Source organism: Gobius niger (genome assembly GCF_951799975.1).
Source record: "Gobius niger genome assembly, chromosome: 1".
NCBI lineage: Eukaryota > Metazoa > Chordata > Actinopteri > Gobiiformes > Gobiidae > Gobius > Gobius niger.
In genome coordinates this window covers 35,923,601-35,946,188 of record NC_136852.1, presented here as the reverse complement: position 1 = coordinate 35,946,188, position 22,588 = coordinate 35,923,601, and the positions used below count along the sequence as shown (strand labels likewise).

Here is a 22,588-nt window from a genome sequence, read left to right as displayed (position 1 = left end):
AACATGGACAAACCTTCTACTATTCGTTAACACTAGAAAGTCTGGCGAATGTCGAGTGTGAGTGAGGGGCTGATGGCGCAGACTGGTTGCCTCGCTTCTGTCAGTCTACCCCAGGGCTGCTGTGGCTACAATAGTAGCTTACCACCACCAAACATGTAGTGGATGAATAATGCAATGTAAATTGTCTTTGAGTGTCCAGAAAAGCGCTATATAAAAGGTTCCTCACCAGCATTTTGGAGCTATATGCCATCAGCCATAAGCCACCTTGCCACCACCTACCACCTGGAGTCAGTGGTAACTGCAGAGGAACTGCTCTGGGTAAAATCTGTTCTCAGTGAAAGGGACAGTTATGGAACTTTTATTTACTATTACTATTAAAGTATTTATTTACTACTATTATTATTATTATTATTATTATTACCATGTCGTGAGCCGAAGGCATTGTCAGCACATCTGCACAGCGCCACCTACTGTTCTGGAGTGTGCATTTTAAGGCTTTAAAAATTAACAAAACATATGGCCAAATTTACAGCCTTATAGAAATGTCCTGGAGCAGAATGTGTTACATTATCTTTGAAATGTTGTGGAGTAAAAGTATCAAAATACTACTTGTACTTCAGGGCTTAAGTAAATTTACTATGTCGATTTCTACTGCCATTGCAACTAGTTTAATCTGTGGCACTATATCTGCATCTTCTGCTCTGGCTCTTCCTCGGTCTTGTTTCAGGTATCTTCACGGTGCTCCAGTGGCCCAGGGAGAGACGTTCCTTCGTTACGGCTACGTGAGCGGGACATCGCCTCCCGTAGTCATCCCCAGCTCCATCACACGGGAACGAGTAAGAACCCCTTCTTACACACTTACTGCTTTAGGGAACCTTTTAGAGCAGAAATAAAAGGTTACCATAATGCAGTTCACGCGTTTGACGTATCGCAAACCCCGCCCCAAAACGGTCATTGTCCAACTACACTTCATAGCAACCGTTGCTACAGACTTTCTCCGGATCTTCTTCCATAGAAGGTAGTGGAGTGCAGCGTGTTGTTTCTCTTTCAAAGCCAAAATAAAGCTGAAAACAGCACCTGCTCACTTGTACTCCAAGGTCTCCTGGTTTACTGCCCGTCTGTTGAGAGTTCCATGAGCTCCGAGTCGTTGCTGGAAAAGCTGTTTCTGGAATATCTGCATGTTTACTTTCTAAGTGCTACAGAAGCGTTTAGTTCTGAGCAGAGCCTTGATATTTCATAAAAGCGAAACGTCCTCAACTCAACCAAAACTCAACTCTTTAACCTCTTAACCCCCGCCTTTGCCGAGCGCATTTTCTTGGTGCAGCTTTACCCAAATCTAAAAGTTTCTTAACTGGAGTTACAGCCTACAGACCATTGTAATGCCTCATTTGAAAGCTAAGACCTACAAAACTGATAAGAACCTTTTTTGTTGCATTTTTAAGCGTTAAGTTTTGGTTGTTGTTTTTTTGTCACTGTTTCGTGGCTTTCTTGTTGATTTTTAGTTTATTGTTGTGTTTTTGGTTTTAGTTTTTTGGGTAATGCCAAAGAAAATGTGCTTGGTTCATGTGGGGGTTAAGAGGGTTAAAAGGATCTGAAGACATATTTATTTAAGAAAGCTTTTGGTTGATGGGTTATAGTGTCACTATAATTTTATACATGTACTGTATATTCATTTTTTATTGTTTTTATTTACCTAATCTTTTGTACAGAACTTTATATCAGTGAAAAGCGCTTTATAAATAAACTTTACTTACTAACTTTACTTACTTACAAACCCAGGCCAGTCGACGACTTAAGCCTCACCACCATGGGAGACAGAGCCACTGCAGTCTGTAGCGGCTAACTTCAAAATAACGCTCAGATTTGATCGGCCCGAACCCCACATCAGAAGAACTGACCCGGCAGAGCCAGAGCAGGACTAGTCCACACGACTGAGGTGCTGCGTTTAAAGGAATAGGCCACCGTTTTTACATACTGAGATATGTTCTTACCTAACCTTAGTCGAGTTAATATATCCCCGTCTGGTCTTTGTCCGTGCGCTCTGTCAGGCAAACGGAGCACATACGCAGCCTCTCCCACATGTCACATAGCTCCAAAAAAGCTCACGATAGAAGCTACCAAGCTCTTCCACGTGTTCCCTATTTAAATAAAGTTACGTGAAGTGTTTTCATGCGAAGTATATTTACACAGAAATGTAGCATGTCGATTTTATAAGCAGATAAAAAGGGGGACTATATTGTGAGGCGTAATGATACAGGAGCACAACGTCCGCGCAGTAACTCCTAAAGACTTCCCCCGCTCACTTCCGTCAATAGAAGCTGCGTGACTTGAACAGAGCCTTTTACAACAAGCAGAAAATATATTTTGGGAAAGTGCTTGCGCATTCCTACCTCATGGTCGAGGTCCTGAGTCCTGTGTCGTCGTCCGGGGTGAGTTGGAAATCTGTGAAACATTACTACACTATATACTTTCTGCTTGTTATCACAGCCCGGCACGATTAAAAAATTACAAAATAAATAAAATCCAGTCCAATGTTATCTTTGTACTTACCGTAAAATGTAAATTCTCTGACAAATGGATGAGCTGTTGTATTCACATGGAGCTGTTGCTAGCAAAAGAGGTAACAAATTGAATTCGTAAATCATTCACACAATAATGGGTGGGTCATTCAGACCACTCAGCCGGGGCATTCAGACCAATGGGTGTGGGTCATTTGGACTGGGGCATTCAGGCAGTGGGGCATTCCGACTAGCACCCGCACGATGCACGTAAAAGGCATTGTTCACAAGTTATCGACGCTTCTTTAACTGTTCTCTGCTAGCTCTCTACAAGTCACGCAGCTTCTATTGACGGAAGTGAGTGGGGGAAGTCTTTAGGAGTTACTACGCGGACGTTTTGCTCCTCGTATCATTACGCCTCACAATATAGTACCCTTTTTATCTGCTTATAAAATCGAGCTGGTTTGAGCACAGAAACCAAAAGTTATTGTTTACAACTAGCAACTACTTCCCTCTAACGTCCTCCCTCCAGCCTGCCCGTGCCTGTTCGTACAAGCCGTACGAGCAGTGAACGACTCACTGTGGTTCTGGCTCCGACCCTCCCGCTCCTCTTCAAGTCGGTCAGCTCTGAAAGAACCGTTCATCTCATTCAGCACCGTTTATGATACTGACTCGTCTCGTAACTGTCCTTCTCCCACGGAGCTGCTAACTTGGTTGAAGAAAGACGTTTCTTCTGCCCCATCTGACAAAAAAAAAAAAAAACATCTACATGTACACCCTCTCGAACATTATTTATGGTAAATGAGGTTGAATATTTCTGTACAAGACGAGAGTTAGTGCACTCAGAAGTCCTATGCGGCTCAGTGTGAGTGAGTGACTCGTATTAACCGGGAGAACGAATCATTCTGTGGTTCACGTCAAACAAAGGCACTGATACGTATGAATCAAATGACTCAACTGCTAACTCCCGCCTAAGCTAGCCTCGCGCTAAAGTGTAAATAAAGCAGAGTGGACAGGCAGAATCCCAAAATCATGGATTACATCAAATATTACTTAATCTAGGTACACAGTCTAAAATAGCATCATATTACAATAAAATCACAATTTATTACAATTATACAGTATTTTTAAAAATAACAATTATTCACTAGCAAGGACCACGCCACAACAAATTGCAGTTGAAGAATTTATTGATGTTCTAAATGTGCAGAATGAAGCTGGGTGAGACTGTGGGTGGGGGCTCCGTCTCGATTGAACCCAGCTCTTCAGGACCCCCCTCCCGGCAGAAGAATCAGGGCTGAAAGATAAAACAGACGTAGAGGGAGGGAGGGAGGGGTCGACAGTTTCGAGCAAACATGAATGAAGAGGCTTGGCCTGGTGTATATATAAGGCTTGTGGGTAATTAGAGGCGTGGCAAGGTGAAAGCAGGAGTGGTTGGTATGCAGAAGGTGAATGGCTGAGGCGAGGTCCTGCTCCCGAACCTAGTCAATAAATATTGACTCCATTTCACTAGCAAGGACCACGCCACAACAAATTGCAGTTGAAGAATTTATTGATGTTTTAAATGTGCAGAATGAAGCTGGGTGAGACTGTGGGTGGGGGCTCCGTCTCGATTGAACCCAGCTCTTCAGGACCCCCAAAATGAAGAATTTAAGAACACAAAATTGAATGAGCTTGACGTAGGTCGTCGTGGTTTTGCCGAACGTAAGAGAGATAAGCCCTGGAGGACCAACGACCGAGGGTCTGGATTTTATGGTCAGAAAGGCCTGCCCTGGCTGCTGAGGACGCAGCCCTGATACGGAATGAATGAATGGAGTAATGCGAAGAGGATATGCCAGATAGGTGGAGGATCTTGCGGAAATGCTTGCTGAACCAGAATCTAGAAGCCATCTGCCCTGCTTCGGTAATGAACAGGGGATCATGCGAAGAAGCGCTGGAAGCAAAGCGAAGAGTGATGTACTTTAGCAGAGGCTCATATGGGCTGATAGAAGAGTTAAGGCGGAACAGATAGATAGGAAAGGAAGCGCCTGGCTGGTCAGTTTTACTCCTGCGAAGAGAGAAGATGAGCGAGTCAGAGATTGAAAGGTCGGATAACCTGGGGTGTATCGACTGGTCATACACGCTGGATGTAGGGGCAAACTCGGAGCATTGCAGGAACCCGAAAAAAGCCAAGAGGAACATGCGACACCAACCGGGTTGACACGAAAGGTATCGAATCGGGGACGGTCGAAAGGGCCGATCATGAAACCTTTCACCTCCTTGGCCAAAAGAGTGTCGACCGTGGCCGGATCCGCCATGGCAGATAGCAAATTTTTGCCAAGATACGACGTCTTAGGCAGCACGGCGATCCCAGGATGAAAGCCGTAGGAAAAACCTTGAACCAGGAAGTGCACAAACTGCCTATCTGGGTGATGTGTCAGGGCCGAAATCAGGGAATTTACCTTAACTGGAGTAGAAGCGGACAAGGCGACTCCGTCGTTGGGTGTGGAGACCGGATTATGAGGGCAGGTGGGCCTGGAATGAGCGCCTCCGCAGAAGGAGCAGATGTGGAGAAGCCGACACATGGAGGCAGCGCAGCCGGAGTCATTGAAGTTGTTACAAATCATCCTACCCCCCAGATACAGCAGTGGTCTACCTCGCTTATCGGATCCTTTGACATCGGGAACGCCATTTGATTGGGAACAAAGGACGCCCGAGGGATGAGGGACGGTGGAGGAGCGGCCGCGGACAGGCGACTGAACACGGGATTCTTAGATGAGCCAGATCGTGTACGAAGGGGCGCCACGACAGAGCAGAGGGACGCAGGATGCGAGGGAGCGCCACAAAGGTCGCATGAGAGAGAGTCGTGAGCAGCGAAGAGGTAGAGGGCCGGAGGACAGGGAGGGTGGGGCCTGACTGGGGAGGGCGGGGACTAACTGTGTGGATGCGGGAGCGACGGCCGCGGCTAGCCTAGCAAAATTGGCCGCCGGGTCGCCCATGGCTAAAGGGGACAAGGGTGGGGGAGGGGGCGACGGAGGAGGGACGTTGGCGCGGGGAGCAGGAGCACCCTGAATTGGCAGAAATGAGAAGAGCGAGGAGACAAGGTCTGACACTGAGGGCCCGTGTACGGGGGCTGGGGCTACCTGGATCCCTTGCGGGGGAGCCGAAGATTCAACGCCATATTCGGCCAGGCCCCGCCGAGCTGGAGACCCCCGTAGCAAAGCAGAGCCGCCGTGAGAAGACCCTGATGCAGGATGGGACGACAACTAGAGCCTAAAAAGCTTGGATTTATTGTCGTAATGAAGAAACGCCCGCTGTCCTGAGCGCACCCTGCAACTTAATCAAATCAAATCAATCAAATTTATTTATATAGCACATTTAAAACAACTGCTGTTGACCAAAGTGCTTCACAAAAGGCCTACAGTACAGAAACAAATATAATAATAAAAAACAAAACACAATATACAAAACAGCAAAGCACTAACAGCTTAGATTTGGCCAGATATGTGCTAGACAGTGTTAAAAGCTTTTGCATAAAAGTGTGTCTTAAGCAAAGATTTAAATTGGTCAAGTGTCTGTGCAGCTCTGATGTGGAGAGGCAGGTCATTCCACAGTTTTGGAGCTGCAACAGAGAAAGCCCTGTCCCCTTTAGTCACATATTTGGAGCGGGGAACCTCTAAAAGCAGCAGATCAGCAGATCTCAGAGCCCGAGCAGGGGCGTGACGTACCAGAAGCTCAGACAAATACAGAGGTGCAGCACCATGGAGACATTTAAAGACAACAAGTAAAAGCTTAAACCTTATCCTATAATACACAGTGTAGAGCAGCTAACACAGGGGTGATGTGCTGTCTCTTTCTGGTCCCTGTAAGGAGACGAGCGGCTGCATTTTGTACCCCCTGGAGGCGACAAATTGAACGCTGACCAAGACCAGTGTACACAGAATTACAATAATCAAGTCGCGACGTTATAAAAGCATGAATGGCTTTCTCAAAGTCACAGGCAGGTAGATAGTTTTTTACCTTGCTCAGGGTTTTAAGATGGAAAAAGCTTGATTTGACAACATGATTTATATGTTTCTCAAATTTAAATTCATTGTCTACAAACACACCGAGATTCCTTGCAAAAGGGTGACAGAAGGAAGCGAGTGGGCCAATGGCGCTGTCACAGTTGTCAAGAACATTAGAATTTCCAAATATTACAATTTCTGTCTTATCTTTGTTTAGACTTAAAAAGTTGGCCTCCATCCATATTTTAACTTCTTGAATACAATCCAACAAAGGATTCAATGATCCCTTAGAGCTAGACTTAAGTGGCATGTAGATCTGCAGATCGTCAGCATAAAAATGATAATTAACTTTGTGTTTCTCTAAAATCAGACCAAGGGGTAGAAGATACAGAGAGAATAACAGAGGGCCTAAAATGGACCCTTGAGGCACTCCACAATGAATAGGTGACACAGATGAGAAGCATGAGCCAACATTAACTGAAAAACTTCTATCTTTCAAATATGAATCAAACCATTTCAGAACAGTGCCTTTGAGTCCCACAGACAGCTCAAGGCGTGATAAAAGAATGCTATGATCCACTGTATCAAATGCAGCAGTTAAGTCCAAGAGCACAAGGACAGAGTGGACTCCACTGTCAGCAGTTAAAAACAAATCATTAAAAACTCTTAAAAGGGCAGTCTCTGTGCTATGACAGGGTTTAAAACCAGATTGGAACTTAACCACTGTCCAGTCCCTGATGTCCCGACTAGAATTGTTTTGCCCCAGCTGAGATGTGCGAGAGGGGCCTTGTGTGGCGCGGCGGGAAGGGTGTGTGGGGGGGGGGAGAGGTAGCGCATGTGGCACGCGAATTCCAAAAAGGTTCAACTTAACCTTAATCTTAACCATATTAATAAGCAGCAAATGCTCCGTTAAAAGTACCAGACTGTCTTTCCCTGTTTACATTATGAAGTTGTGCCTGTTCTGTTTTCAAGTCCTCAGACTTTACACCTGATCATTTGAGAGCTCAAACTCTTTTCTAAACGAAGGTCTTGAGCAGCTACTGGGCCTCATTCATGAACATCTTCCAAAGAAACCTTTTAATCCATACTTACGAAGGCAGTGTCAGGAAACTGCGCCAGATTCACCACATGTTGTGGTGTGTGTTTTTTGACCTCATTCAAGCAGTTCTCCGCAATCCTCTATCCTGCTCTCTGAGCAGCTGCTCCCTCTCCTGGAAAACCACTGACTTGTGACACTCTGACGTCAGAAATGAACAGAAGTTCTCGACGTCTGTAATGTAATGCAATACGGCCTGGTTTTAATTTGTAAAACAGCTTTTTCATTATTTCTGTTATACTGTCAATGGTTGTAAGAAAGAAAGAAAGAAAGAAATAGAAATAAATAGACAGGTGCAAACATGACACCCCTGAGATGTCATGTTTGCACCTGTGAAGAAGGAGCTCTTTCTAACCTACTCTGGACACCTGTTCTTTTTTCTTACCTAACAATAATGTAACAAAAAGACATGTTTGGCTGCGAGGACAGGACTTTATTCAACCTTCCTAAAGAAGAGGCCACTCGGAAGTAGGGATGGGCACCGCTAAACGGTACCTTCTTGGAACCGACCAAAAGCTCCGGTCGGGGGTGGTATCGAAAAAATAAAATTCTTTCGGTGCCAGTTTTCAGTTCTTTTTCTCTCCAGACCCGCATTGAATCTAAAAAATGCACGTATGCGCAGATATGAGCCGCAAAATGGAGCGGAGAAAAGCTCCACCTTATAGCTATAACTTACAGGCCTCTTCATACTTCACAAGACGCCAGAACTGGAGTAAGAATTGGCCTTAAAGCAAAGCAAAGCTACAACGTAGGCCTACTAAACTTTTGTAATAGAGATGGCAGATGGCGTCAGGACTGAGCCAGGTCTAAACCAAGACTTACTCTGGTCGTAAAACCCAGAGCTAAACTAAACCAGTTATGAACCAGGACTAAACCAGGACTGAATGAGAAACTTTAGTTTTTAGGCAAATTGAAAAGCAAAACCAAGCCGTGACAACAAGAAAGACGTCGTTACCTTCAGCGACAGGCCCAGAGGCGGAGCTTATACGTGCTGTTGTTTACAACTTTACAGCAGCTGCAGAGAGGGGAATATCCAAGCTGGTTTATAGAAAAGTCAGCGCTCACTCTGTATTTGACATTGTTGGTACAGTTTTGGTAAATGATTAGTGGCAGAGTGAGCGCTCACACCATGTGAGGATCTTTGACGTGTGCAGCGCTTTCGCTTCGTCAAAGTGCAGTGAGTTTAGCTGAAAGAAATCGTGTCCGGATGTGGATCTGACTCTGCAGCTCAGGAGGGAATAATGTCCTTTCTCTCTTTTCATCTCTGATTAAGTGGAAATTCTGCTCAAAACACGAAGTTACAGGCGACGCTGCTGCTCCTGGGTCGCCTCTGTTGTGCTGTTTTCGGTCTTTTTCCTGAATGATACTTTTAATACACATTATTTTTATTGAATTAAAATAACATAGGTATCGAAAAAAGTACCGTTAAGGCACCGGAACCGAAAAGCAGGTATTGTTAAAGTACTTGGTATCGGAAAAAAACGAACGGTACCCATCCCTACTCGGATGAAATTGGAATTTCTTTCCGGAATCAGCGACTATCAACCAAAATAGTGTTTTTCTGTGACCGTCACTTCACTGATGGATACTTGGTTAACCTTACTCTTATTCACCTTATTCCACCCCGCCCACTTTTGCCACTTTTTGCGTTGTCTCGGCACTTCCGTTGTACAAACACTTCTGGTCGAGCGCGAAGCCCGTTCATTTAAACCGCTTAAATCTGATGTTTAGTCGATTGATTTGTGTAAAATGGCCAATGTTCATTTGCACCAACAAGTCAACACTGCACCGTTTCTCTGCGCGGCCGAAAAACAGCTTTGTTTTCGTGTAGTGACTGATTTTATGTGGACTTCTCCAGTCCCATGTTAACAGATAGGAGAAAAGGGGCGGGCACAATTCATGGCGGCGCCTATGCGAGCAACCAGAATAAGGTGAATAACCGGCGACGATGGAGAGGCCAGAGCGGCCGCTTGTTAGCCATTTATGAAGCTGTGTTGCACATGTCAACTCCTTATCATTGATTTTCTCCTGAACAAAAAAACATTTTTAGTTTTAGTTCTGCTGGACCTGAGCGCTGCCTTTGACACAGTGGACCACAAGATCTTACTTCACAGTTTAGAAAACTGTGTGGGAATCTCTGGTACTGCTCTAAACTGGTTCAAATCCTACCTCGAGTCCCCCAGGGGTCAATCTTGGGACCCCTCTTATTCAACTTGTACATGCTTCCATTGGGTCAGCTAATAAACAGCAGCAATGTGTCGTACCACAACTATGCAGATGACACTCAAATCTACGTGTCACTGACGGCTGGTGAACATGGGTCTGTAGATACTCTCTGTCACTGATACAGGTGAACATGGGTCTATAGATACTCTCTGTCACTGATACAGGTGAACATGGGCCTGTAGATACACTCTGTCACTGATACAGGTGAACATGGGCCTGTAGATACACTCTGTCACTGATACAGGTGAACATGGGCCTGTAGATGCTCTCTGTCACTGATACAGGTGAACATGGGCCTGTAGATACTCTCTGTCACTGATACAGGTGAACATGGGCCTGTAGATACACTCTGTCACTGATACAGGAGAACATGGGCCTGTAGATACTCTCAGTCACTGATACAGGAGAACATGGGCCTGTAGATACTCTCTGTCACTGATACAGGAGAACATGGGCCTGTAGATACACTCTGTCACTGATACAGGAGAACATGGGCCTGTAGATACACTCTGTCATTGATACAGGTGAACATGGGCCTGTAGATACTCTCTGTCACTGATACAGGTGAACATGGGCCTGTAGATGCTCTCTGTCACTGATACAGGTGAACATGGGCCTGTAGATACTCTCTGTCACTGATACAGGTGAACATGGGCCTGTAGATACTCTCTGTCACTGCATCCAACAGATCAGTTTGTGGATGCAAAACAACTTTCTCCAACTAAACTCAGACAAAACTGAGATCATTGTTTTTGTCCCACAGGCACAAAGACAAAGTGTTGTCAGTCACCTTGAGTCTCTTTCTCTAAAACCAAAAAATCAGGTTAGAAATCTAGGAGTAATCATGGACTCAGACCTGAACTTAAACAGCCACATCAAAGCAATAACATCAGCAGCTTTTTACCATCTGAAAAACATTGCTAAGATCAGAGGAATAGTGTCAAAACCAGACTTAGAGAGACTTATCCATGCATTTGTCTCCAGCAGGTTAGACGACTGTAACGGCTGCTCACTGGCCTCTCTAAACGAGCTGTCAGAGCTACAGTACATCCAGAACGCTGCTGCTCGAGTCCTGACAAGAACCAGGAAATACAACCATATTAGTCCAGTGCTCTGTCTCTGCACTGGCTTCCTGTCACTCAGAGAATAGAATTTAAAACAGCTCTGCTTGTTACAAGTCTTTTCGTCTTTATTAAATAACATTAAGGCAACGCATTTAATGCTGCATTATTTGGGAACAGTGGCATGCAGTAATACATTTGTACTTTACTTACCATTAATAAGTAGTATTAGACTACAAGTGATGTTACCAACTTATTTCTGAATAAATGCATCATTAATTTAATATAATTATATTTACATTTTGGAGTGAATGATCCCGTCAGGAGCAGATCGGGAACAGAACTAGAGATTTTTTTGTGCGTAAGAGTCCTCCAGACTGTTCTTAGGGTTTGTTCTTAGAGAGGAACGTTTTCAGTTTTCAAGTTTTGTGAATGCCAAAAATCTTCCTAAGAAGGCCTTAAGAACAAATGTGTGCGTGCTGTGTTTCAGCTCTCGGACAGAGGGGAGCTGGAGGTCAACGTGAACCTGGAGCAAACCTTTTCCGAACATGACAGCCTCAAGACTCTGTCTGACCTCAAAGACAAGTTTCTGTACATCGCTGTGCTGATGCGGGAGGCGACAGGTGACGACTCAACATTCACTCACTCAGACATTGACTAAAACCTCTGCTGCTTTAAAAAGGCTTGTATAATGCTCAAGAGTTGTGTTTTAAAGCACGTTTACAGTATTTGTAGTCAACAATTTGTACACAGAGCCTCTGTGTCTGTGCACACTATTCCCTAAAGCAACAATATCGAGGTCACGCTATGTCGTCCTGTGTCCGAATGTCCAGAGAAAAAAAAGTAGTCAAAAGTGTCCCGCAATGCATTCTGAAAAGTAGTGAGCAGCGACGGTCACAAATGAGTCGATATAGACCACAATGTGGTCATACCGCCTTTGCTCTGCCCAATCCCGTCAGACCTTGGAAGCTAAGCAGGAAGGGCCTGGTCGGTTCTTGGATGGGAGACCGTTTGGTAACACCAGGAAGCCTAGCGAATGTAGTGAGTGAGTGAGTGGTTGGTGGTGGTTGGAAGGGCCGATGGCGCAGACTGGTTGCCTCGCTTCTGTCAGTCTAACCCAGGGCAGCTGTGGCTACAATAGTAGCTTACCACCACCAAGTATGGAATGAATGATGCAATGTAAAGCGTCTTTGAGTGTCCAGAAAAGCGCTATATAAAACCGATGTATTATTATTATTATTATTATTACAATGCACTGGGAGAGTGGGCGGAGTCAGATAGAGACAGATCTTTGAAATAAACGCAACACGATTGGATGAAAACAGCTGTTTTATTCATGTGTTGCATATTTTTCATGAATAAACTAGTCGCTAATGTTAGCTTGAGCCGTTCAATGATGGATAGCAACCCCCTCAGGCAAAAAGGCAATCAAGCCAAGCTTTCCTTCATTCATGTCAAATCCATGATAATTCAAACTGATCTGACTCATATTTATTATAAATATTCCACTGTCTCTCTGAATTTTATTGCAGAAATAGAGAGATTTCCAGAGTTTAACGACTTCTAGCTGTAGTCACTCATTCTGGAATGCCCCAATGGTGTAACAGGTCAGATTGACCTAAGACATTCAGAGACACTGACGAAATGTATAAGACAAACATCGCCAAAGCGAGGACGCAAACACCATATCTTAAATTGTAGATTAGATGCCCTGACCTCGGTCAAGCGGACCCAATGATGTAATGGTCAAAGTTGTCTTACATTGTTGAGATACATAAGGCGCCATGGACAGGTAAACAATTGCCAATGACCATGAGTGAGAGATAAGCTGGATGTGAGAACACGAGTGAGTGAGGACAGAAATCCTCCGCCTTATCGCACCAACTCATACACAAACATGCACCTGAACTTTAGTAAATGAGGTAATGCTCACTGAATATAGGTCACTGTATGTAATGGTCAAATGTCCATAAAGCATATGTGACATGATGAGAGGAATAAACAATTAATGGTTAGGCCTGTGAGACCATTCCATAAAGCTTCTAGGACTACAATTCAACTAAACCTTTTTGGATTTGCTTCAAACTTTTGAATAGTTGATGTTGATTTACTAAATATTCTGTGAACAAAATTTGAGCTGCATACCTCATTTAATTTCTGAGATTCAGGGGATTTCAAAGGGGGGTAGGGTTAAAATCAAGCCTTGATGCATTTAACAAGTTTCACTAACTTTAGGGACATTTGACATTTGTGACAGACTGTTGGGACTTTTATTACTTATTACACTGCAATGACAATATATACCGAATATGTTGCTTGTGTCATCATTAAGTATGATATATGACAGTTCAAACATGTAACAATATTGAATTAACAACAACAAAGAATAGTGCGGGACCTGTTCATTTGCCTAATCGGACTTTACTTACTCAATGTTGCCTGACGTAACCTTTATTGCTTTGTGATTTATCATCTTTTCTATGCATTTTAATTTCACCTGCTCTGTTACTACTGGCAGATGAGTCGACTTGTGGATAATAACGCACTGAGATGAGACACAGCTGGTGAAAAGCTTTTTTTCATACAGTCATCTCTTTTGGTTCTTGGTTTTGTTTTCTCCAAATGGACCAGATTCACACATTCATCTGCCACAGTGGCACAGTTGGTAGAGAGGGTCGTCCCGTGACCAGTAGGTCGGAGGTTGGAACCCCGCCCCCTGAAGGTGCACACTGTCGTTGTGTCCTTGGGCAAGACACTTCACCCTACTTGCCACCAGTATCTGTGTACACTGGAATAAATGAGGGTGAGTGGTTCCTTGCTGTAAAGTGCTTTGAGTGCCTACTGTAGGTGGAAAAGCGCTATTTAAGTGGTGACCATTCACCATATAACCGAAACACATTTCAGCCTCAAAGGCCTTCGTCAGGTTATGAAAGATTTGTCTGAAGGGTTTTTCAACCTAATTTCTAACCTGATTTATAGAGCTTTGAACCAAAACACAAGGGACATTTCCAGAGTTACACAGATGTAATATATACATGTAACCGCGTGGGAGCTATGGGGTGTTACATTATTATTTTGAAGTTACTCATTTAGCTGTTCCCCGTGTTTAGGTTAAGCACATACACCCCATAAGGCTCACAGATCCGTAGACTGAAACAACAGAGACAAATAATATGTCCGTTCATTCAAGTTCAACTTGTTTTTGAGTTAATTTCAGGTTTTCCAAAAATAACAAATGCTGCACACGACGAATCGCGTGTAGGCACACGGTTCATCCATTTCCGCCTAGTTTGTCCATGCTCCCAGAAGTGAAGCTCCATAGATTTTACCTTCGAAGCAGAACAGTCTTTTTCTCGGACATTTATTTACTCCAGCCATGTGAGCAGTGTTGCTTTACATCCTGAGCCACACGCCAAAGACACAGGAAAGTAGAGTCACAGGTACACACATGGAGAGTGGAGGACGACACAAAACAAAGAGCACTGCCAGCAGGAGCCTAAAGAAACAGACTACATGTAAACAACTGCGGTGTGTACATTTTAAGGATAGTAATCGTAACCAGGTAGTTTTAGCGACATACTGAGGTCATGGCGCGCCCCTTGTGTTCCCCGCACCAACACAAGCCCTCACACCGAGCCACCCGGAAGCTACAAATAAACCCGCATTAGCCACACGCAAGTCAGTGAATGTTCACAGGATACTAGCCCTACTCACCCGATGCTCGCTACACTATGACATCGCTGAGCCTGACGCTTTTACAAACAGCGACAGTGCGCCTCGTCGTAGTAGAGTGGACAGCTGTAGTGCCGCCATGACACCGGCTCCGATAGCGCGTGACGTCAGGGGTCAGGTGGGTGGGGCGGAGTAAGGAAACTGAACCCTTTTATAGTCCGCGGGGCGCACACAAAATTCACACTGTCACATTCCCAAAAGGTATCGGCGTCCCGACCATAATTTTTTTTCCAAATCATCTACGCAACATCCACACTGAGCAGAAAGGGGCAGTGATACACTGCTCTTCCAGGGTCCTTTAAACCCAACCCGTTTACGATCATAGCATGTGCAGATGCCTCATCCAAACATAATTCTCTATGCCGACGAGGGGCCCTTAAGGCTGAAGACTACTACATGCGAATGAACTCATACATCAACCTCACCAGCTGTACCATCATGGTTCCTTGGACTACTAATGCATAGTAATAACGGCTGCATTATTCTGCACCTGGGATTACCTATGCTAACACAAATACTATCGTATTAAAGAAACCACAATCTCAGGCTCTTTAAGGCGGCCCGACGTCAACGGGGGCGTCTCACCTCACCCGCTGATGGCAGAAGCCTAACACGCACCCTCTGCTTATACATCCCGTATCTATTGAGAGAGTTCAAAGTTTTCTTAATTTTATACTACAGCCACCTTGATTTCCTTCAAGCTTTCATCAATCAACAAATCTACCACAACTAAGGGCTTCCTTATAACTTATACAGACTTTGCAATTCTCGTTTTTCTAGCGCATTTTAACTGTTGCTTCGCCTCTATAAATGTGAAAATCGAACTTACGACTCGGATAAAACAAAATTTTCTCCTCAGTACAAGCTAAGGTTATTCTCTACACCCACGAGATATACCATGTGGCCCGATACTCACTCTGTTCCCCGCGTAGACCTCAAGGTTTGAAGAAAATAGAACTTATTAACGAATATTGGCTTTACCATGCGTCCCCGTGTGGGGGGAAAGCATACAAAGTCAATACCCCTAAGATACTAAGCCAGAAGTGGACACGAACTAAAAATTGAAACTCGAGGACAGGTACTGCGTTTTGCGGATTTTTAATAAAGAAATTAAAATGCAGTAGAACAGGCAGCAAGTACAACCTTCTCTCGAGGGTTCCCAAAAGACCTTTCGTTCAACGAAAAACATCTCCTTATATACGTTTACATTATCCCCTCCTCCTTATTCCCAAGTCATAGTCATGAGTTTGGCGTGAAACACAAGTTCAATTGTCGTCTATACAGGTCAAGTCACATGAGGGGAAAACCCATCATATTGCATGCTCTTCTCCAATCAATTATCGGTCATGGTCTATTTTTAACACATTCTATGTTCCTTATGTATACATATACTGTGCTTCATACAGATCACATACAAGGCCCACAGTTAACATATTTAATGGAGCATTGTTAAGGCAGGGAGTTGAACTATTGAACTGACACGCCAAAATTCCATACTCTTCAACAAACAATGATTAAAATGTAGTCAGTTACTGACTTTTAATTAACTATGTCTAAAACACATTATTTCATCAATATCATTTCAAGACATTTTGCTGCTTAAAATATGCACTGCTCACTTTATAATATACTGACTTGGTCAATATGTACTACAGCATATGATTGCTATTGGCAGATGAGGAACTGCAGCTACAGCAGCTCCTTCATCTCACCCTACCTACCGCTACCTGAATGGGTTTGAGCCATCCGCTTAAAAAGGCAACCATTCTGGCACGGCGTTCACAATATAAAAACATTTAAAAACACTCAGCGGACCAGAGTCGCATTTCAGACCGGCCAAGTCCTCACGATCCCACCTTTCCTGGCGTGTGAGTTGCCCCGAAGGCTAATTAAAAAGAACGCCTTGGTTCCGACGTACGACCATCTACTCTAAACCAAACCCCCAACCTGGAGATATCAGCGACATCAACAGTACGCTGCGTTGAAGCTTGGAAAACAGGGCACCCGCTGCTGCTACAACAGCGGCCTATACCACACCTGCTAGTCTCACCCCCTTACGCCAATTTCCTACATAATGTCTTGCAAAAAATACCTTTGATACAGTTCAGGTAGGACCAGAAGTATAAACATGTACAATGCAAACTGCTGATTTTATGCCATCCAATAGTATTGTAACCGCGTGGGAGCTATGGGGTGTATTTTGAAGTTACTCATTTCGCTGTTCCCCCAGCGATAGCACGATTCGTCCAGTTCGGTGTGTACGTACATTATGACACCTCTTTAGACGTTTATAAGTTCAATGCATTGTTTGTTTTTGGCTGAGTTTGCAAAAAATGTGTCGATCTCAGTCCGATGAAGACAATCGCGATCGTGATACAATGTTTTTTGAGATATATTGTGCAGCCCTAGTCTATATCGGCAACAGAATCAGTGCATTAGTCTTGTGCGTGTCGATGTAGTTAATGAGGGGTAAGGGGCTGGGGTGGATCTTCAGATACAAGTATTTTTAAATTACTTCACGAAACAAGAATGTAAAGGAAGATTTAAGACAAGTGTACATAAACAAGTGTAGATAAAGCCTGGTTCACACGGCAGGATAATTAGCCTCATTTTAGCCCAGATTCTCCCCTTACGACTATCTTAAGGATGCTCCGATGATCGTAACGGCTCTACATAATCTGATCAGATATTCCTGCTGGGTATGGAGTGTTAAGACTGCGCTCAACAAAAGCAAAACGGATTGTGGGAAATACAGCTGGCGAAGAACAGACGAGTCTTCTCTGATGCAAGCTCGGCAAAATGGGCGGAGCAAGTTCTCATCCAGGTATTTCCAGCGAACTTGTTGAGAAGAGAACTTTGAATTGGAACAGGACTTGCCGTTTCACAAGTCCACGAACCACAAGTCCACACAAGTACACAGATGGAGAAACGGCCCCGGTGTGTGGTGAGCCCCGAGGACCAATCAGCAGCTGCCTGTTGACTGTGATGTGTAGCCAATGAGAAAGCAAGGTGACGAGGTGACGAGGAAGCACCGGGAAGCACGGAGGGGAATTCAAAATCAAAACAGCCGTCAAGCCACTGCCTCTTATTCGTCCGCCATGTTTGTTTACTCTGAAGTCACGTTTGATCTCGAGAGGTTTTGCGAGACTTCTCGTCTGACCTGGGAATGTTGGTGAGTCAAATCGGTTTGTGTGTGACGTGATGATTTCACCACACGCTGTACGACTGTCATGCCTGTGATTTTTTATCGCTGTGTGTGGGATCTCTCAGGTTTGAAAAATCTGCCGACAATTTTGAAATCTTCCCGTGTGAGGCTGAAGATACAAAATACCCTTGATCAGTGGTTCTCAGCTGATGGGTTGCGGAACGGTTTTCAGTGGGTTGCAAGCCTTTCCCAGAAAACATTTATTTTAATATTTATGTAAAAAAAAAAAAAGTATAGAATTGATACATGAGTCTGTTCAAATTACTGTTCAGTAGGGTCGTCCCTAAAATAGACATTTAGAAAATTTAAGCTCAAACCCTTGGAATTCATTGCAATAGTAGAGAAAACATCGACCTTGAAGTTTTACCCTAGGGAACCCTTAGAGATGCTTTGTATTTGGGAGTGAATGAAGCAAATATGATTTGAAATGAAAAGAAATATTGAAAAGAAAGAATCCCCTCTAAATGTATGTTGTTTTTTTTGTTTTTTTTTAAACGTGGCTTGATCCATTATTTAGATTTCGTCACTGAAAATAAGGGAATTTTGGGCATTTTTAGGCTTAAAAAAAACCTTATTTTTTATGAAACCATAAAATGGCAAAACACTTGCAGTTAATTTTTTTTTCCATATTCATGTCATTAATCGTCAGCAAACGTTTAAAATTGATATCTTTGAATTTGAAAATTGACTTTATTCACCTGCAATGTCTCGCCAAAATGTCTTTTACTTCCAATACCTATTTTGTAGTTGTTGTAAGCAAATGTAAATTCATTGTACATACAATTTATATATTTTAACACAACATGGAACACAGTTGGAGTCTTTTTAGTCTTTAGAACACAATTCTGCACCTTCAAGAATCCACAGGTTTCGAGACCCATTTAACTTAAGGTCAATGAGGCAAGGGTAAATGTTGGAATTTGAAAAAAATATATATATCAGGAGAGTTTTTCTGACTATTCGAACAAAATTCAGGAGTTGGAGCTTAAAAAATTATACATTGAAAATTTACATGGGATTAAGGACCACATTTGCTGTTCGGGTTGCTGTTTTTTATGATTATAATTTAAGATTTCATGGCTTATTTAAAGCGTATTCATCAACATGTATTTAAGGGGCGGGCGGCACGGTAGCACAGCGGTTAGTGCTTGTGCTTCACAGCTAGAAGGTCCGGGTTCGATTCCCACCAAGGACGGGGCCTTTCTGTGTGGAGTTTGCATGTTCTCCCCGTGTCTGCGTAGGTTTCCTCCAGGTACTCGGGTTTCCCCTACCACTAAAAACATGTACAATAGGCCAGGATGTTTGAGAGTGCGCATGGGGGACGACGGATGAAAATTAGCCTAAGGCTACAATCCGGTGTGGCTTGTTCATTAACTTGCACTGTCCCTATCAAATAAACCATAAATAAGATAAGATAAGATGATACTTTATTGATCTCACAGATGGAGAAATTGCATTCGATGAGAGAGCATCCGGCAGCAGCACCATTCAGTGGCACCACTCTTTTTTTTTTCTTTGGTGAAAGACGGTTGTGTCGCGTCCGCCATCTTCACTGTTTTGGTCACAGGAGGAGCACTGGTTGATGGGAAATCCGTAGACGATGACCACGGCGGTGGAGCTCTTGGCCACGATGTTCTTGGCCACACAGGTGTAGTTGGCCGTGTGGGACAGACGCGCCTGCTTGATGATCAGGTCGTGGTCCACGGTGATGTAGAAGTTCCTGTCCTCGGCCGGGTCCATGATCTCGTTGTCCTTCAGCCACTCCACCCGCATGGAGGAACTGTAGCTGCCCTCTGTCTCCTCTGATCATCTGAAACGGTGCTCCGCCTCCTGGGCTTGTCCCCGTCTCAGAGCGTGGTGTCCTGCACTGGTCAGCTCCACCTCGTCCTTCCTCTTCCTCCTGCACAGCTCCCTCCACAGTCTCTCACCATCTCCTCGTTGGTCCCTTTTGTTGATTCCTGTAGCTCCTCTTGTGACGCCTCCTCCGTGCTGCAGGTGTGGGGGCTCTTGGTGCCTCTTCACTGTTCAGTGTCTCAGAAGAAGATGTTTGTAGATCTCAAATGGGTTTAGCTGATAAGCTAGCAGTTTGTTTACCTTCAAAAAGCTGCTTTCTTCAGGACCATTTTGGAGTCTCAAAGTAAACAAATCCACCAAACCTCCACAAAAACACGGTAAAGACGTACAAAGGTATCCAGAAAAACAACGTATTTAAGGAAGATCCATCATTATATTTTACAAGTCATATTTGGGTCGAGGCTTGCCAACCCATGGGAAATGTGGGTCCTGACGCTAAACCAGTTGAGAACCACTGCCCTAGAAAACGCATCGCACCCACTTGAACGGAACACAAGGCTTAAAGTAGATTCAGTGGAACTTGACTCATATTTGTGCAGTAACAGTACTTTTATTGGTGTGTCTGTGTGACAGGCGGCATCAGTGAAGAGGCGGAGCTCCGGTCGGCCAAGTTTGTTCAGAGCCCGTACACCCTGGGCCTGGTGTCCACTCCACCATTCATCAAACCGGGACTGCCCTACAACATACAGGTAACTACAACATACAGGTAACCACAACATACAGGTAACTCCTACAACATACAGGTAACCACAACATACAGTGCCTCTCGAAAGTATTCATACACCTTGAGCTTTTGCATATTGTGTCATGTTCACAACCATAAACAAAAAGATTTGATTTAGATTTTTTTACTGAACGTTCACACACAAGTAACCGACAACTGTGAAGTGAAAGCAAAATGATACATGATTCTGTTATTTTTCAAAAAATAGAAAAGTGAAAAATGGGGCTTGCATAAGTATTCATACAGCATGAATGAATACTTTGTGGAACCCCCTTTTGCTGCAATAACAGCACAAGTCTTTTGGGGTTTGACTCTACAAGATTTGCACATGTAGAGACTGACATTTTAGCCCATTCCTCTTTACAAAACAACTCAAGCTCCGTCACATTAGAAGGAGAGCGTTTGTGAACAGCAGTTTTCAGGTCTTTCCACAGATTTTCAATAGGATTTAGGTCAGGACTTTGACTGGGCCATTCTAACACATGAATATGTTTTTTAAACCATTCCATTGTAGATTTATCTTTGTGTTTCGGGTCATTGTCCTGCTGAAGGTGAATCTCCGCCCCAGCCTCAGTTTTCTTGCGACTCCAGCAGGTTTTCCTCCAAAATGTCCCTGTATTTGGCTCCATCCATCTTCCCAACTATTCTTACACTCTCCTCAGTCCCCGCTGAGGAAAAGCAGCCCCACAGCATGATGCTCCCCCCGTATATTTGACACTGGGGATGATGCACTCAGGACGATGAGCAGTGTTAGGTTTGCTCCATACATAACGTTTTGCATTTGGGCCAAAAAGTTACATTTTTGTCTCATCTGACCAAAGCTCCTTCTTCCACATGGAGCTGTGTCCTCCATATGACTTCTAGCAAACTTCAAACGGGATTTCTTATGGCCTCCTTTCAATAATGGCTTTCTTCTTCCACTCGTCCATGAAGGCCAGATTTGTGTAGATACGACTTATAGTTGTCCCATGTGCAGATTCCCCCAGCTCAGCGGCAGGACTTCACAGCTCCTCCAGAGTTATCATGGGGCACTTGGTTGTATTTCTGACCAGTGCTCTCCTTGTTCAGTTTGTTAGTTTAGGTGGACGGCTGTGTCTCGGTAGGTTCACAGTGGTGCTTTACTCTTTCCATTTCTGAATGATGGATTGAACAGTTGCTCCGGGAGATGTTTAAATCTTGGGAAATCTTTATATAACTTAACACTACTTTAAACTTCTCCACAGCTTTATCCCTGACCTCTCTGGTGCTCCTTGACCTTCATGATGTTGTTTAGTGACCAACACACTCCGACCACAGCTCTGAGGCCCTCACACAACAGCTGTAATTATACTGAGGGTAGATTACGCACAGGTGGCCTCTGTTTAACCGTTAGGCCAAGGTGTGAACATTCTGCAGTCATTAGGAATGTTATAAAGGCAATTTAATGCACTCAGAAAAATGTTGTATGAATAATTATGCACATTTCACTTTTCTATTTTTTGAAAAATAACAGAATCATATATCATTTTGCTTTCACTTCACAGTTGTCTGTTACTTGTGTGTGAACTTTCAGTAAAAAAATAAAAATAAAATTGGAATGTTTGTTGTAAACATGACAAAATGTGCAAAACTTCAAGGTGTATTAGTACTTTCGAGAGGCACTGTACAGGAAGCTACCACATACAGGTGAACGCAAACATACAGGTAACTCCTACAACATACAGATAACTACAACATACTGCTATTTTCAAGTTTATATAATCAGGAAACTGTGTTCATATGATCAGAAATAAAACCAGAATATTAAAACTCCTGATAATAACCAGAAAACGTGAGTGCTATTGGGCACCCTTTATGTTTTTTTTTCCTTATTTGCATGCCAAAAGAGAAAGTTCCAAGTTTGCAAACTCTTTCAGGGACAATAAAAACGACTCTGAGTTCTGAAGGTGGTATGAAGCTGTGTGCATCTGGTGTGTGTTGCAGGTGCTGGTAAAGGACCACCTGGGGGAGCCGGTGAGCGGAGTACCAGTGAGTCTCCAGGACCGACGTCTGAGTAGAAGTGGTAGAGATGCGGAGGAGCTGTACTGTTCTCCGGACGCTTCCACCAGCCACAGAAACGGCATCGCCTCCTTCAGCTGCAACATCAAGATCGACACACTCACCATCAACCTGCAGGTAAGAGGAGCACGTCCTGAACCGTCATGAGCCCGTTTAACAGAGAACACGA

General features: G+C 43.9%; 1 protein-coding gene across 1 annotated transcript in view; it reads left to right on the top strand.

Moving 5' to 3' along the window:
- c5 (complement component 5) overlaps positions 1-22,588 on the top strand; it is a 199,674-nt gene that overhangs the window by 40,003 nt on the left and 137,083 nt on the right. The window contains exons 8-11 of the mRNA XM_079563481.1: positions 728-836; positions 11,358-11,490; positions 20,232-20,347; positions 22,345-22,536. Coding sequence (XP_079419607.1) covers positions 728-836; positions 11,358-11,490; positions 20,232-20,347; positions 22,345-22,536 — 550 coding nt within the window. The remainder of the gene's footprint in view (positions 1-727; positions 837-11,357; positions 11,491-20,231; positions 20,348-22,344; positions 22,537-22,588) is intronic.